The sequence below is a fragment of the Colletes latitarsis genome, chromosome 14, assembly GCF_051014445.1.
Source record: "Colletes latitarsis isolate SP2378_abdomen chromosome 14, iyColLati1, whole genome shotgun sequence".
NCBI lineage: Eukaryota > Metazoa > Arthropoda > Insecta > Hymenoptera > Colletidae > Colletes > Colletes latitarsis.
This window is the reverse complement of record NC_135147.1, coordinates 14,404,209-14,421,511: the sequence shown is the minus strand read 5'-3', so window position 1 is coordinate 14,421,511 and position 17,303 is coordinate 14,404,209. Positions and strand designations below refer to the sequence as shown.

Below are 17,303 nucleotides of genomic sequence, written 5' to 3'. Positions count from 1 at the left end.
TTTTTACTTATTTGCAACAAAGGTTTTCCATCTTGATGATGGACCTTTAATTCAAGCAAGGGTTATAGTGCAGTCGGACCAATATTGTTTACAATTAAAATCTAACTCGAGCGCACGTTTGACCTTATCTGCTAACCGCGGTAGTAAAAGTGCCGCGCAAAGTTCTAAACGCGGCAAAGAAATCGTTTTTAACGGTGCTACCCGAGATTTCGCACATAGCAGCCGTACAAACCACGTATTATCTTTCATTAGCGTACAAATGTAGACGCATGCCCCATATGCCCTTTCGGATGCGTCTGCGAAGCCATGCAGTTCAAAACGTTTGGCGTTACTGCACAAAACTCTACGTTGTACCTTACATGACATAACTTGATGTAGAGTATTTTCTCTATACAGGGTGGGGCAGTAACTATTAGCACCTCAGAGATCTTCGAAACTATAAGTTTTACAGAAATATTTGCTAAAGTAAATTGCACAGTACGAAGGGCGCTATTGGGTGGCGATAATAGTTTTTTTGCAGGTGGAGGTACTTCGGACATTTGAAGGTCACATCCATTTTTTTAAATGGATCGGTATGTTTTTGCTTCCGTATCACGATAGAGGATCTTAAAACGAGTTCAACGACCTATTACACAAGGTCATTGAAGGTCATAGAAAGTAGAGAAAGGCGATAATACTTACGATTTTGGTAGTAAATGAAACATACGTATTGTCAACAGTAGAGGAATGCGTAATGCTTACCGTTTACTTCACTGAGAATAAACACTGCTTGAAGGACACTTTAATAGTTTGTAGAGTAAGATAAACATCATAAGATTAGTATCGATAAATCGGTCAATCCGGCACGATGTATCCGTTTGAAGAGCAGGTTGATATGCTTCTTATTTATGGCGAATGCCAACAAAATTCTGTAAGGGCGAAAAACTTGTATGCTGAACGATATCCACATCGGTCTCAGTCTACGCGTCAAACATTTAAAAATGTGTATGACAAACTTAGGCAAACCGGTAGTTTAAGTGTTCGTAAAAGTGAACGCCAGAAACGAGTAATTAACGAAGAAATGGAAATCGGTGTGCTCGCTAGTGTGTCTAGAAATTCTCATATTAGTTCGCGACAAATTGAACGCGAATCTGGCATTAGTAGGAGGAGCGTACTTCGCATTTTGCACCGTCATAAATTTCATCCGTATCACGTTAGTCTTCACCAAGAATTGCATGGGAACGACTTCATAAATCGCGTTGAGTTTTGTCGATGGGCTATACGTCAGATTCAAAACAATGAGCTTTTTTTTAATACCGTCTTATTTACTGATGAAGCAACATTCACAAATCACGGGAATGTTAATTTGCATAACATGCATTTATGGGCAGCGGAAAATCCACATTGGCTGCGACAGGTTGAACATCAAAAACAATGGTCTGTGAATGTATGGTGCGGTATCATAGGTGATCAAATTATTGGACCTTATTTTATCAATGGAAATTTGAATGGCAACGTCTATGCTAATTTTATTAAGGATACATTGGGTCTTTTGCTAGAAGAGTTACCTTTATTTACACGACAAACCATGTGGTATCAACATGATGGATGCCCAGCACATTATTCATCGATTGCGCGAAGGGAACTCGATGAAAAATTTCGAAATCGTTGGATTGGACGCGGCGGTCCAATATTGTGGCCAGCTCGTTCACCAGACATAACACCTTTAGATTTCTTTCTGTGGGGAACACTGAAAGAGAAAGTGTACAAAGAAGTACCAACTACATCTCACGATATGCAACAGCGAATTATTGCAGCCTGAGCATCAATAAGTTCTGACGCTGTAAGACTTGCAAGTCAATCAATCGTAAAAAGAATCCAACGGTGCATTGACAGTGATGGTCATCATTTCGAACACCTACTATAAACATGTTTCATTTACTACCAAAACCGTAAGTATTATCGCCTTTCTCTACTTTCTATGATCTTCAATGACCTTGTGTAATAGCTCTATCGTGATACGGAAGCAAAAACATACCGATCCATTTAAAAAAATGGATGTGACCTTCAAATGTCCGAAGTACCTCCACCTGCAAAAAAAACTATTATCGCCACCCAATAGCGCCCTTCGTACTGTGCAATTTACTTTAGCAAACATTTCTGTGAAACTTATAGTTTCCAAGATATCTGAGGTGCTAATAGTTACTGCCCCACCCTGTATAAGCTCGGAACTCGTTCACGATATAGGCAAATATCGTATCCCCTCTACTTATCCCCATTGCGTACTGTTAGAACATACTTATATGTTCTGAAGTTATGATACGATTTAACTACTACATATACAATAATAAATCAGCAACGAAATTTATCTTTATTTTTGTTCTTCCTTTTTTTAAACTTCATCAATATATTCATGACACTTTTCTAATTAAAATGACACCAAATACGATATACAATTTAGATCCCATTTACTAACGCAATAAGCGATCAAAGGCATGCATCGCTCAGATGACTCCACGTCGGCTGTATCGAAACACAGGCGATGTTTACGGGAGCCTATACAGAATCAGTATTTCATTCTGCGACCTCTACCAAAAGAGGTAGAAGTCAGAATTAGAACACCGATTCGGTATAGGCTTGCATAAACATCGCCTGTGTTTCGCTACAGCCGACCCGAAGCAAAAGAAACGATAGCAAATTGGGCGAACTCAGTCCTTCTTTATCATATGCTCGCTGTTGTTTTCTACACTCGCCGCCTCCAGTAGACGTCAACAAAGTATCAAGAATCGTTTCTCGTCCACGATATAGCCGAGCGTTGAGCCCCGAGAGCGTCGCTTCTATAGAGACAATACTGTAATTCCGAATGAAAGGTGGACCATTGGGTATGCAAACCTTGTAGTAAGGTTTCATCCCACCCTAATTGCAGCTGCCATAATTGCTGCATGATGAGTTTTGCTCTTACAATGATAGGCCCTATCAAACCCAGAGGATCGAAGATTTGTGTGATCCGGGATAAAATAGCACGCTTAGTCACGGGAGTCTGCGAATGTGATTCGAAAATGTATCGAAGCTCGTCGGTAATTGTGGACCATAACAGACCTAATGTCTTCTGATCATGGTCGCTCAGATGAAACTTTATCTCTTGTGTTTTGTCAGTCAGTCCTGTTAACACGTCACCGTGGTTGCAAGCCCATTTTCTTAATGGAAAACCTGCCCGTCCTAAAATATCTGTCAATTCGCGGTGTAATTGTCGAGCGTCCGTCACCGTCTCGCAACCAGTTAATAAATCGTCCACGTAGAAGTCATTGATGATTGTATGAGCAGTGGTCGGAAATATGTCAAGATGTTCCTGACCTACCAGATTCAATGTTCGCGTGGCCAAAAATGGGGCAGATGCCGTACCATAAGTGATGGTATTTAATTCAAACGTGCTGATGGGATCTTCCGGACCAAAGCGCCAAAGGATACGCTGAAACCTTCGATCCTCCTTTTTTACAAGTACCTGCCGATACATCTTTTCAATATCGGCCGACAAAATAATGCTATGTTTTCGAAATCTCAGTAGGATCGAAAATAGGTCGCTTTGGACGGTTGGACCTACAAGTTTCATTTAGAGATACTCCAGATGAAGTTTTGGCGGAACCATCGAAAACTACACGTAATTTAGTGGTAGTGCTTGTTTCCTTAAAAACAGCGTGGTGTGGTAAGAAATAACCGGAATCTAATGTATTACTGGAATCAATTAAACGTGACATATGTCCTAATTGTTCGTGTTCTGATATGAACTGTGTGTATTGAGAACGAAGAGTAGGATTTTTTGCAAATTTCCGTTCCATGGCAAGCAGGCGCCTTTCTGCCTGTTCCCTTGAAGTTCCTAATTTTCCAATTTTTTCATTGAATGGAATGCTAACTATATATTTTCCATTTGTATCACGAATTGTATTCTTCTGAAAATGTGTCTCACTATCATCCATCGCTGTTTGATTGGTTTGAATATATACGTTATCTTCAATTTCCCAAAATCTAGTGATAGCATTATCTAATCGATCCTGCTTAAGCGTATGAAATGTGCAAACATTAATTGTTGGGTTGCCTCGAGGCCAATGTAAATGCCCACCTAGTACCCAACCGAGTCTTGTTTTTTGCCACACTAATCCAGCGTTTGCCATATGTTGCCCAACGCACAATAACTGTCAGAAAAGTGCGGCACTAATCAATAAATCTATTTCCTTAGATTCATTAAATCGCGGATCGGCTATTGGAATTCCCATTGGAATGGAAATAGCGCGCCTATCAAATGGAACACTCGGCATCTTGTCAGTGATTTTCTGTATGACTAGACATTCTAAATTTGAATTAAAGTTACCAGTTCTGGAGTGCATAACAATTTTTGCCTTTGATTTTACGGGATTCGTAATCATTCCCAAACCACTCGTCGTTGCATTTATTTTAGTTTGCGAAAGCCTTAATTTATTGCAAAGGCGCCGGGCGTCGTGGGCGGCCCCCTCAGCGTGGCGGATGACCCTGACTGGGAGGGGGATCCCGAAGGGAGCCTCCTCCCGCCAGGCGGCGCAATGGCGGACCGGATGGGGGTGGCAGTGCCTCCCCCATTCGGGTCCGACGCAAGGGAAGGCATCCTCGGTGGCCTGAAGCGGCCATGAACTCCCGGCCGCCGAGGGGTAGAAATGGAGTCACGGGCGGCTGCAAGTTGGGGCTCGCAGCCACCACTAAATGCGGCCCCGTGACGGATGGCGGCGGGACGGAATAGCCTCGTCCCGCGGCCATGAGACAGCGAGACTGCCGGGGGAACCGTTTGTCCCCCCGTGGATGGGCGCACAGCGCGGGCACAGGGAAGATACCGGAAATATGCTTCGAGCGATTCCCGGTATCCTCCCAAATCGTACGTAAGGGTCACCGTGGGGTTTTTAGTGGGCAGGTCCCGTGCCCATCATTCCATGGGCGCGGGGAATCCCACACACCCCTCCCACCTCTTCGGGGAGAGGTGGGAGGGAGTCTTTCGAAGATTTTCCCCGCGAAAAAAAAAAAAAAAGAAAAGCTCCGCGAGTGCATGTCCTTGCACTGTGTCCTGATTGTAAGCAGTTGAAACAACACTGCAAACGTTTGATTATTTCGTGCATTTTCGCTTGAGGCATGGATCTAAATTCCTTACATTGGAATAATGTATGTTCCCCCTTGCATAATGCGCACTGAATTAGCGAACTTGCAACATGGGAGGAAACAGTGAATTGATTTCTAGGTTTGATTTTGTTTAATTCTGAAACACCCGAGGAGGACAAGCTAGGTATCGGTTTGGTTCGTTCCAGCAACCGTGATCGCTGTTCCAATATGTTGATAAATTCATGAAGTGTAGGCGTACTTTGTGACTTTACGGCCCTCTTTCCCCATTCGACTCGCGACGCGGGGTCTAACTTTTTTGTCAAGATGAGAACTATAAGGAGATCCCACGTTTTCACTGGAAGCCCGAGCGCCTCCAGTGCAGGGATGATTGTTCACTGAATCTATGAACTCACGAATTACGATACCCGACGATTTTTTAATTGGATCTTTAAACTGTTCCATGCAAACTTGTAATCTGCCTCATAAACACCCAATGAGCTTATCATGCGTGCTGCCGGGCCCTTTAACGCGGAGGTTAAATAATGGAATTTTTCTATGTCTGTTAAACCTTCATTACTGTGAATCAACGATTTGAAGGTATCACGAAACCGTAACCAATTATCAAAATCCCCACTGAAAGTTGGTAATGTGATCGTAGACAGTCGTGGTGTAACCGTTTCCGATATGACGGGTGATTGTGTATGCAACGCATTTGGTCGTATGGGACCGCGAAAATTTTGAATAGATCACTCAAATTCGCCACTGTATTGACATAGGTAGACTCGAATGTTTCCCGTTCGCTTAGATGTAATTCTTTTAAATTTGTGCCGATAACAATTGTTTCTATCCGCGTTTGTACATCGTCTTTTTCGTGCAATTTTTCGTTAACTGATAATCGTCTCACTAGCGCAAGAACGTCTGTCTCGTTAGTCGCGGTTTGAACAAAGTTTTTAAACATGATTAATTTCGCTTTGACCGTTCGGCGTTCGGCGATGAGAGGTTTCATTTAACTCTCCATCGTGTAACATTCCGTAATTTAAAAGACTTACAGTAACGCTTTGTAACCGTCCCCCGTAAGCCTGGGGCAGAAACAGTTTGAAGTTAAGAATAATCGAAAGAAAGTAGTGTAGATTAATCAGTGATTCCACGATCGATCAACAAAGTTTCTTTTATTTCTCTTTTAAGAGGAAAATTTGTACATGTACGGTTCAACTCGACGATTGGATTTGGTATTACAACACGCCCGGGTATCTAACACGCGATCATAACAAGACATACACGGACATCGACTACAACAACATTCTCGGGCCGCTGCTCGAGAATACGCTACGAAAATATAAATTATATTGCTTAACCCGAAGATCTCTCGAATTCTGCTAGAATTAACGCTTAGACCTGTCGTCGAGCCCTCTTTTATTAATAGAAAGTTCTATTCCGTGTTTGTACAGATTCGCATGCCCTGCTCTCTGTGGCTCGCTTCGGTACACTTATCTTTGTCTCGCGGTTCCTCAAGGAAACCGATGGATGTTAGAAATTTGTGACCGCCAGGTTGTCGTTGGAGAGATAGAGCTGCCTCGAGAAGCTATTCCGGAATACGGCCATTCGTAATTTCAGGTTTGCTTGCTTATACCACCTCGATTTTCTCTACGTGTGCTTTCAACTAGGCATCGACGGCAAGTGACCGACACTCGCACCGGCACGCACCTCGCTCGAAATCCTCGCCTGTAGCATGGCGGGAGAAAACATTGGCGCTTGCACCGTTGATATCATAAAATTGAGTGGGGCGATAACGCTTGGGCCCCTGAATGTATGTAACCGTATCGGCAACCGTGTCGATCGGTTACAGCTTATTGACGATCAAGTGGGTGATGATGCCTCTGTGGATGCTGCGTGAACCAGTTGTTCCTTGTCGGTTGATGAGGTACCTCAAGCGTAGGTACTCTCGTCTGTGGATGCTGGATCAGTTGTCTCAGGGCGTCCACCGACGATCAGCAGTCGGAGTTGCACAAGATGATGCAATTGTAATCCTATGTGGCCACGCAATGATCGTGATTCTGCTTCTTCAAAGGGAATCTGTCCTCAGGAAATGCCAAGCCGCAACCTTCCGCGCGAACGCACTTGTACGTGGATTGCCATTCTACAGGCGGAAGTTTAAACGTTAATAACTTTTTAACGAAGCCTCCATCAACTAATTGGTATTCTTGATTTTCGTCTTATTTTGGCCTCTAGATACGCTCATGTAAATTTTTCCCCGGGGGTGGACGAACAAAGTATGTAAGAAGCAGCATTACATTCTTGACTGTCTCGCTATCAAACTCGTTTTAACGTCCGCCGATTGTTCGCTTTAAATATATACATATGTATATATAATATTCATATTTCAACCCACGAGTACTAATTTCTTCAACCCGGATTTCAACATAATTATAAAACTATAAGACGTATAATCATCATTATCCGGGAGCTGATCACGCTCAAAATATAATCAGACCTTGAAACGAGAACATAAAACTTAAATGTAGTTTCATTGAAATTCATTCAGTCGTTTAGACGCAACCACGTTAATAGCACAGGACCAAAAAAAAATTTCTTTTTTTTTAATAGGCACAATATGATCAGGGGGTCTTAAAATGTGTATTTCCGATAAAAAAAATTTTCGAAATTTTTTTTCATTATGGTACCTTTCTTATACCTTACATAGGTCGGAAAGTAAAAATGCGGAGGCAGTCGAGACTTGGAATCGTATGTCGATTATCGCGCGATCGTATTTCAGCTGTTTTAAGAGCAAAAAAGAAAGGCTCACACTAGTATTCTTTATCGATTTCCTGAAGTTGTGCAAAGTGCCGAGCTCACGTTCACGTGGCTCATGCGGTAGCAATGCCTGCTATCCCCACCACTCCGTTAGACCATAAGGAAGTTCGTCGTCACTATTGTCGATTTCGATGCACTCAATTATGCCCGATCTGACCACACTGATGTTTCTTCTCACTGCTTTTTCATTTTCAATAAGTTAAAATGGTTTAATTAGAATTTTTACAATAACAGTTGTTGGAATAAAAATTCCCTGTTAAAAAATGTTTATTGTAAGACAACCTAGTAACACTCGTACTTGATTAAGAAAAGTGAATTCAAATAAGAGAACAGAGTGAAAATAATAATGTGATTTCGTAAATTTTATCAATTCATCGGTAGTTATACAATAATTGATCTTCTAATCAATTTGAACTCCATAAACCTGATCACATCTATACTGTAAAACTAATTCATAGAATACCACAAATTTAAAAAATCATGTATATACTTCAGTAATTAGCATATATGACACCGATCTTTCACCTACAGCAAAGAGTGTAATAAATTAATAAGGATGATTTTTTTTATAAAGATTAATATATTTATTTGTTGTTGGTAAATTCAAGTCAATTAGAAGTAGTATCAAATGTCTCATCTTTTATTTAATATTCCTATAAAGTTCTGTAAATCCATTTAATTGGACATCTCCTTCCTCTTCTTTTTCTTTTCGCAATGTTTTATTTTATTTTCTAAGCTTTCTGTAAAAAATTTTTCATTAAATACAATTACTTATATTGTATGTCACAATTAATTTCAAAATATTAATAAAGTAAATACTAACCACAAGTTACCCGTGTCATTAACGATTGGTATACTTTAGATTGTACACCAAGAAGTAAAGCATTATTTGGAAGTAACATATCTTTACGATCAATTGAATTTTCCAAATCTGATAGCATATTTTCAATCATAACTGACCTATACATATATATATATATATATATATATAATTTTGATATATACATAATTTTTCTATTGGCTGCTTTTAAACAATTCAAACTAATTATTAATTAGTGTCAATAAAACTGAGTACTTCATATAAATATGAAATATATAGAGTGTTCGTCCACTGCTGGGAAAAATTTTAATGGAAGATTCTAGAGGCCAAAATAAGACGAAAATTAAGAATGCCAATTTGTTGATTGAGAGTTCGTTAAAAAGTTATTAACGTTTAAAGTTCCGCCTGTAGAATGGCAATCTGCATACAGCTGCGTGTGCGTGATAGTGGTTCTCACTCAGCATGAGAAACTCTACTTCCTGACTCATCGACAGCCTTACAGTTTTTTAAGTGAGCATCATTATCGCGTGTACGCAGCTGTTTGCAGATAGCCGCTCTACAGGCAGAACTTTAAACATTAATAACTTTTTAACAAAATCTCAATCAACAAATTGGCATTCTTGATTTTCCTTTTATTTTGGCCTCTAGAATCTTCCATTAAAAAGTTTCCCAAGAGTAGCCGAACACCCTGTATAAATAAATTCTCTGTATTGCAATTGTTTCAAGACATAACTCCATTATTAATGCATCTAATAAAATTCAATAAAATGTATGCAATTTATCAATGTTTTAAACAAAAACAAACAAAATTTATTCAAATCTTATAAATTCTGTGGAGGATCTGAAAGAGAGACAGAATATTTTTCAATGTTTCTCACAAGAAAAAATTTAGGGACGTTAAATCTGAATTTTGTGCTGATCAGCAAATAATGCCTTTGTGTCCTATCCATCAATTTAGTAATATTTTATTGAGTGTTGAACATCCATCATATTGCTAACACCATATTGCCTAATGAATGCTTAATGGTACATTTTCTAATAAATTTGGTAATATATTTCTTAAGAACGTTAAGAATGTTAATTTCTTATCATGTTTTTGAACAGTAAAAGTGCCGTCAATGAAACAAGGCACAATTATTTGTTACCCTATGATTCCACACCATACATTAATTGACCAGTGTCTTTGATGATCAATTTTTCATAGCCAGTGAGGATTTTGCACTGACCAATAATGTGTATTATGTAAATTAACGCGTCCACTGCTGGTAAAAGTAGCCTCATCGATAAATAGTATTAAAGAGGAAAAATTTTGATTGATTTGTAATTACTCTTGAGCCTTTACACAAAATCTAACACAATTTACATGATCCATGTTATGTAATTTCTGGTAAAGGTTAATATGGCTAGGATAATATTTGTGACAAAGGAGAATTCATAATGCACTACTTTGACTGACTGCAGATTCACGTCTAATTTAAGGGGGGCAGTCTTATGTGAGACCTCAAAAAAATCAATTTTTTTTTTTATTTCATTTTTTGAAAATGTATATATTTAATGTAATGTTAAATTTTGAAAGATAGTTGTCAAGTATTGTGAATTGTAGAATATTTTTTGTATAGCCCTCGCGGTAATTATCTGAGCTTGTATAGCTCAGACATTACTGTTTCGAAAGGTGTACAACAGGGTCAAGAAACATCTGCTGTTTTTAAAAGTCAAAATTCTAGGGTTTGTGCCATCTGAATGCCAACACTCTGAAAGGAATTTCGTATGGAGCTAGGATTGACTAGTATGATCTTACAGACTTTAAATGCGTTTTTCTCGCAATATTAGTTTCTGGCATAGATAAAATCTCAAAAACTATACGTTCGATTGCTCTGAAATTTTTACACGATGTTCCACATACTAATAGCTCTCGCCTGTACCAAAATTATATTTTTATAATGAGTATATCATATACTTTCATTAAAAAGTTGCGGAAAAAAATGACAAAATTTTGCAATTTTTAATTTAAGCTTTCGCCATTTTGCCAATTTTCAACATAAATTAATTATTTTGCTACGGGCGATAATGGAAAACCTACCGAATAAAAATCTTTTAGATTTTTTTGATTTGGTCAACCTTGAGAGCTGCAATCACCTACGCCAGTGTTTAAACACATGTTTACTGTGACCGTAATAAAAACATGAAAAATCAATAAAAATGATTGAAAAATTTATTTTGTATTCCCAAAAGATAGTTAAGTAAATTGCAAAAATAAATTATAGCGTTAGATGTAACATTTAGTTTAAAAAAATTAATGAAAACGGTTAAATTTTGTAACGTATACATGAGACTGCCCCCTTAACATAAACTAATATGTGGATTATGACATGTCAGAGTGAAAGTAACAGAATGAAAACAGTCAAATATCTCAGAAATGGTAAGTTGTAGGACAAAAATACTTCAATACTTTTATACTCAGAATATGCCAATTTGTCGAAATTAAGCATACAAAATTGGACATTTCATTTAAAAAAACAAAGTTAACCTCTGTGTCTCCTCTATGTCTCTACTTACAAGAATATCATTTATACCACATTATATACTTTCTTAAACCTTACTACGTCTGTAAGTAACATTTTCTTGCATTGCTTGAAATAATTAAGATATAGATAATTAGTACAAATTATTTAAAAACATGTCAATATAAAAATTATGCCCACTTATTCTGTTTAGTAAAATAATTTGCATGTTTTTATACATAAAACTGTACATACTTTATTGTATTGAAGGTCCAATCGTTTTGTAGAATTCTTATTGTGTTTATTAATTCATTCTTATCAACGTACCACTCATCAGATTGATACTCACAATACCAAAGGTTTAGTGGTACACCATGAGCCAAATTGTATTGTGGTTTTCGAGAATACTTTTCAATATCTAGAAGTTCTAAAATAACTTGCGGTTTTTCTTTTCCTTCACCAATAAGAAACAAAATACCCATTAAACAACGGATCTGGTGCCACAAAAATGCTTGACTTGTTATAATCAATTCACATATGTCATACCCTGTAAATGTTATGTGCATTAATGAAAATAAGATTTATGCATAATATAATATTATCTACATATATTAATCAAGTGTTGCAAAATAATAAATGTTTAATATATGTAAAACGTAAATCATACAACATTATTGTTTAGAACCATTTTTTTTGATAATTAAAAAAAAAAAGAAAAGGAATGTATACATGATGTTAATTTAGAACGAGAAAAATATGGAGAATGTTATACTTCAATGACAAAACTTAGAAAAGACACAAAACACTTTTATATACAGGTTGTTATATGACTGGTGGCATAAGCAGAAAGGCGGTGATTCTACATGAATTACTGAATCAAAATTTAGAATAAAATTTTTTCGAACGAGGTTTTGTTTCCGAGAAAAATAATTTTGAAAATTGTTTATCGAGTATGCATACACTTGATTAAATTTCTACAAACATTTATCTAACTTATTACTTTGCAACTGCAATGATTTGAATGCTATAAAAATTATTTCTTTTAATTGTCCAACACTCGGTAGATGTTACTGTGTATACACCATAGATTTAAAATAATGCCATAAATAGTAATCCAGCGGTGATAAATCCGATGATAGTGCCGGCCAAGGTATTCTTCCATCGCGGTTGATCCAATTTTGATAGTTTTGGAGTAAAAAATATCTCATTTCATGACTGAAGTACGATAGTACAAGATTTATTTGTAACGAATTTAAGCATTTCAATACCGTAAATTCTGCTAATTGTTTATAAAGGCAATAATGTTTTTATCAAAAAGCAAGCATAATATACAGTATGTCCATGTCATACGAGGTGTGGCTATTAAATAACGGGACTGACGCTGTAAAACATTTTATTTCGATTTCATACATATTTACGTATTATCATCTTCAATATACACCTCTCTTTTATCCCTACAGTACTCCATGCGAATTTTCCATTGTTCGAAACAGTGCTGGAAGTCTTCTTCTGTCAGCTCCTTCAGGACGCGTGGCGCTTTTTCTTTCGCAGCTTCAACGGACTCAAATCTTGTTCTTTTTAATGCAGATTTTACCTTAGGAAACAGATAGAAGTCGCACGGCGCAAGATCCCTCGAATAAGGCGGATGGTTTAACAAATTCACCGAGAGCCAAAAAAGCTCGCATGAACAAATTAAAATTCAAAGCAATGATGATTGTTTTTTTCAATATTCATGGAATTGTATACCCTCACTGGGTTCCTGAAGGTCAAACTATCAATCAACATTACTAACTTCACGTTCTTGCTGAACTCTGTGAAAGAATAAGGAAAAAACGACCCGAATTGTGGAAAGACAAGTCATGGGTTCTCCATCAGGACAATGCGCCGGTTCATTCCACTTGGTCTGTCAAGAGGTTTCTAGCCAAGTACAGCATCTCAGTGAGACCATCCGCTTTATTCGCCAGATCTTGCGCCGTGCGACTTCTGTCTGTTTCCTAAGATAAAATCTGCATTAAACGGAATAAGATGTGAGTCCGTTGAAGCGGTGAAAGAAAAAGCAGCACGCATCCTGAAGAAGCTGACAGAAGAAGACTTCTAGCACTGTTTTGAACAATGGAAGATTCGCATGGAGCATTGTAGGGATAAAAGAGAGGTGTATATTGAATGTGATAAGTAAATATACAGGGTGTTCGGCCACCCCTGGGAAAAATTTTAATGGGGGATTCTAGAGTCTAAAATAAGACGAAAATCAAGAATACCAATTTGTTGATGGAGGCTTCGTTAAAAAATTATTAACAATTAAATTCAAAAATTTCAAATCGTTCTGGAAAAATTATTTTCGGTTGCGGGGGTCAATTACAATCATTTTTGGTGAATACACATACCTCCGAAATCCTACGCATTTTCGAGAAAAAAATTCATTACTGAAAATCTAATTAGGTGCCTAAATTTTTCGACGAAAAAAAAATATTTCAAATTGTTCTGGAAAAATTATTTTCGGTTGCGGAGGTCAATTACAATCATTTTTGGTCATTAGACATACCCTCGAAATCCTACCCACTTTCTATAAAAAAATTCGAGAAGGTGTGAAATTTTTCAACGGAAAAACAAATTTCGAATCGTTTTGAAAAAATTATTTTCGGTTGCGGGGATCAATTACAATCATTTTTGATGAATAGACATAACCCCGAAATTTTAAGCATTTTCGAGAAAAAAATTCAGTACGGGCGGAACTTTAAACGTTAATAACTTTTTAACGAAGCCTCTATTAACAAATTGTTATTCTTGATTTTCGTCTTATTTTAGCCTCTAGAATCCCTTATTAAAATTTTTCCTAAGGGTGGCTGAACACCCTGTACATGAAATCAAAATAAAATGTTTTACAGCGTCAGTTCCGTTATTTAATAGCTATACTTCGAATACTCATTAAAAAAGTAAAAAATTGAACGAGAATACGAGAAAAAAGTCTTGGTTTCTATTGCCGAGATCGGAACGAAATAGAGCTGGAAAATTCCGGCGATGAATTCATTGACACCCTATGTATGGTAGTGAGCGTCAGGGTATCGTATTTCAGTTCGTGACGCCGAAATGAACTTCAAAATCAAACACTAAATGGAGCACCATTTCGGATTTTGATCGACTTTGAATATGATGTAATCTTTAGCAGTATCTAAACAAATCTCGAAGAATTTTTCAAAATTTCGAAAATTATGGATTCTACAGCTGTTTGAAAAATAGTACTGCATTTTGTTTAAAAAATTTTAGGAGCTTATACTGAAGCCATTGTAATACCTAATAAAAATTACTTCAGCATAAAAAAAAAATTGTTTTAACTTTTTTTTTACAATTCTTTTAAAAATGTTGTCATTTTAAAATTGATTGTGTGAAAATTATTTGAAGTTAACATTGCATCGAAGCATATCGCTTCGCGCCAATGTCATATTTATCAGCTAGTTTATCCCTACAATTAAGTCGAAAATTATAGAAATTACGAATTAATTGAATATTATAATCGGTTATTTTATTAATTAGATACTCATGAATGTTGTAAAATACTGTTTATCCATTAACCATATCTTATTATATTCCACCTTATCCTGATTTAAATGTTTTCAACAAAAAGTGCCATTGACAAATAGTGAGTTCCAATACATACTCGAAAGGGTTCCTGTTAATGTTTGTATAAAACATTGTATTAAGAATTTTCTCAGATTTTTGAATTTGTCCCAACTATTAAAACATGTTATGCATCTTGTCTCAAGAACAGGTACACTATATGATAAGAGCGTCTTGCGTGATAAGGCACGCTTCAATGAAGTGTTAACATCAAATAACTTTCATACAGTTAATTTTAATGCGACACCATTACATGTACATAATTATAAGGTTCATATCACTGAGTTCGTTCATGATCTCCATCTTTGATTTCTATCTACATTTCTTATAGAAACTGAGTTTACTGTCTCAAATCACTCATTCCGTTGATTATTCCATTCCAGCGCAATATCGCAATAGAAACCATAACTTAAATTAAAATCACTAGGACTTTTTACTGCATTTATAAGAATAATTTAATATTGACACCAACCTGAAATGTGTTCATTGTTTTGTCGAAGTACAGATACCTTTGCATCGATAACTGTTCTCTTGTAATTAGTGACACCATTTGTAACATCCATTTTACAAATATTTCTAAAGTCGTGCTCTCCTATAGTGTATTTAACTGCTTTATGCATCAAATCTATATTTAAATTTCCTCTTGGAAAAAAATACTTGTAAGTTCGAAATTTGCAATTAAATCTTGCAGAGAAATCACTTGACACTGGACACCAAGCGATACATCTTATGTTAGAAGGTAGTAATCTATTTAGTATTTTGCAATACAAAAGTTCATCTTCCACTTTATGTTGGTCTTTAAGTTCCAAATTGCTTCTTATATCCAATGAGATCACTTGTGAAAATGAACTAACCCCTTTATCTGTTCTGCCGCAACGGTGATAATTTGAAGTTTCACGTGATTCTATACAACAACTTTTTATCAATGCCGCAAATAAATGCTGTTCTATCGTATCATTAATATTCTCTTGAACGACAAAACCATTGTAATCCCATCCGAGATAATAGAATTTTAGAAGAATATGTCTTTTATTATATCTAATATCAAAACAGTTCATATTGATATTAATGGGCAATTATTAATATCATTTTATTTTTTTTATAAACAATTATTTTGGTAATACAATTAAATATTTTACGTACCTTAAAAAATTAAATGGTCTTTTTGGTTTATGAACAATATTGATATTTGTTTGTTTTTTATTTATTTTATTTATTACAGCTTCCAATTGTTTGTTATTTTCTTCCAACAATAGAATTTTTTTAATCAATTCCTACAATAAACATACATCTTATTTAAAATCTTATATACAAATATTGTATTATAATGTATTCTGATAAAAAAGATAAATATATATAAATTGCAGCTTCCGTTTGCTAGTTAGAAATAAATGTTTTGAAGGATTTAGATTCTGTAAAAATAAGGTTATATTTCTTTGTTCTCATTTTTCTCACGTTTATTTCATTTTTTACAATTACACTATATAATAATTGAACTATACAACAATAAAAAATAATTAATATAATTACGGATTTATCAAGTAATTCAAGTTCTTCTTGCTGCAATATTACTTTTTCTTTTTTTTTCTCACAAGTAGTTGACATTTTTTTATTAAACTTTACGATATGTTATTTTTACTTAATTAATAGAAAAATTTGAGTTGACCACATGTGGTTGTTATTGTTACACGAGTAGCACACGAACATTAAGCCGTACAATTTATCAATTGTCATTTGTCCATGTCCAATGCACAGATCGGGCATAATTGAGTGCATCGAAATCGACAATAGTGATGACGAACTTCCTTAGCGTCTAAAGGAGTAGTGGGGATAGCAGGCATACACTACCGCATGAGCCACGTGTACGTGAGCTCGGCACTTCGCACAACTTCGGGAAATCTATAAAGAACGCTAGTGTGAGTCTTTCCTTCTTGCTCTTGTAAAAGAGAAACAGCTGAAATTTGACCTCGCGATAATCGGCATACGATTTCAAATCTCGACTGCCCTAACATTTTTACTTTCCGACCTATATAAGGTATAAGATACCATAATGAAAAAAAAATTTCGAAAATTTTTTTCAACGGAAATATACGTTTTAAGACTCCCTGATCTGTTAGAAAATCGAAGTAAGCGAGCGGTTAAGATGAGCCACATGCGTTTTGTCAACGCGCGACCCCTTTCAAGGAAAAGTTCCTTGAGAGCAGGGGTATCATAAAAAAACAAACGCTCACCTTGGTGAAGGCATCCGCCTCAAGCTAGAAGGAAGACATTCTTGTAGCGACCATCGCCTTGAACAGTTCAAATAAAGCAACAAGTTTTATTTTGAAAGCGTTCACAATAATTTACCTGATTCTTACAGATCATATTGTGATTAATAAAAAAAAAGAAATTTTTTTTTGTTCTTATGCTATTAACACGATTGCATCTAAGCAACTGAATGAATTTCAATGAAACTTTAC

At 36.3% G+C, this 17,303-nt stretch overlaps 1 protein-coding gene across 2 annotated transcripts; it reads right to left on the bottom strand.

Annotated features, from left to right (window-relative positions):
- Positions 1-6,310: 6,310 nt before the first annotated feature.
- On the bottom strand, positions 6,311-16,632 carry LOC143349810 (tRNA pseudouridine(38/39) synthase). Of its 2 annotated transcripts, XR_013080999.1 has the most exons (7): positions 16,375-16,632; positions 15,988-16,118; positions 15,317-15,882; positions 11,485-11,776; positions 8,732-8,868; positions 7,901-8,648; positions 6,311-7,234 (listed from the first exon to the last, which is right to left on the bottom strand). XR_013080999.1 is itself a non-coding variant. In XM_076781358.1 (6 exons), exons 1-6 carry the CDS (start codon positions 16,447-16,449, stop codon positions 8,584-8,586), a joined length of 1,266 nt encoding a protein of 421 aa, XP_076637473.1. In that variant the 5' UTR covers positions 16,450-16,632; the 3' UTR covers positions 7,779-8,583. The 2 variants fall into 2 exon arrangements, 1 of the variants encoding a protein (XP_076637473.1); XM_076781358.1 differs by lacking the exon at positions 6,311-7,234 and having other exon boundaries at positions 7,779-8,648.
- Between the last annotated feature and the right edge of the window lie 671 nt (positions 16,633-17,303).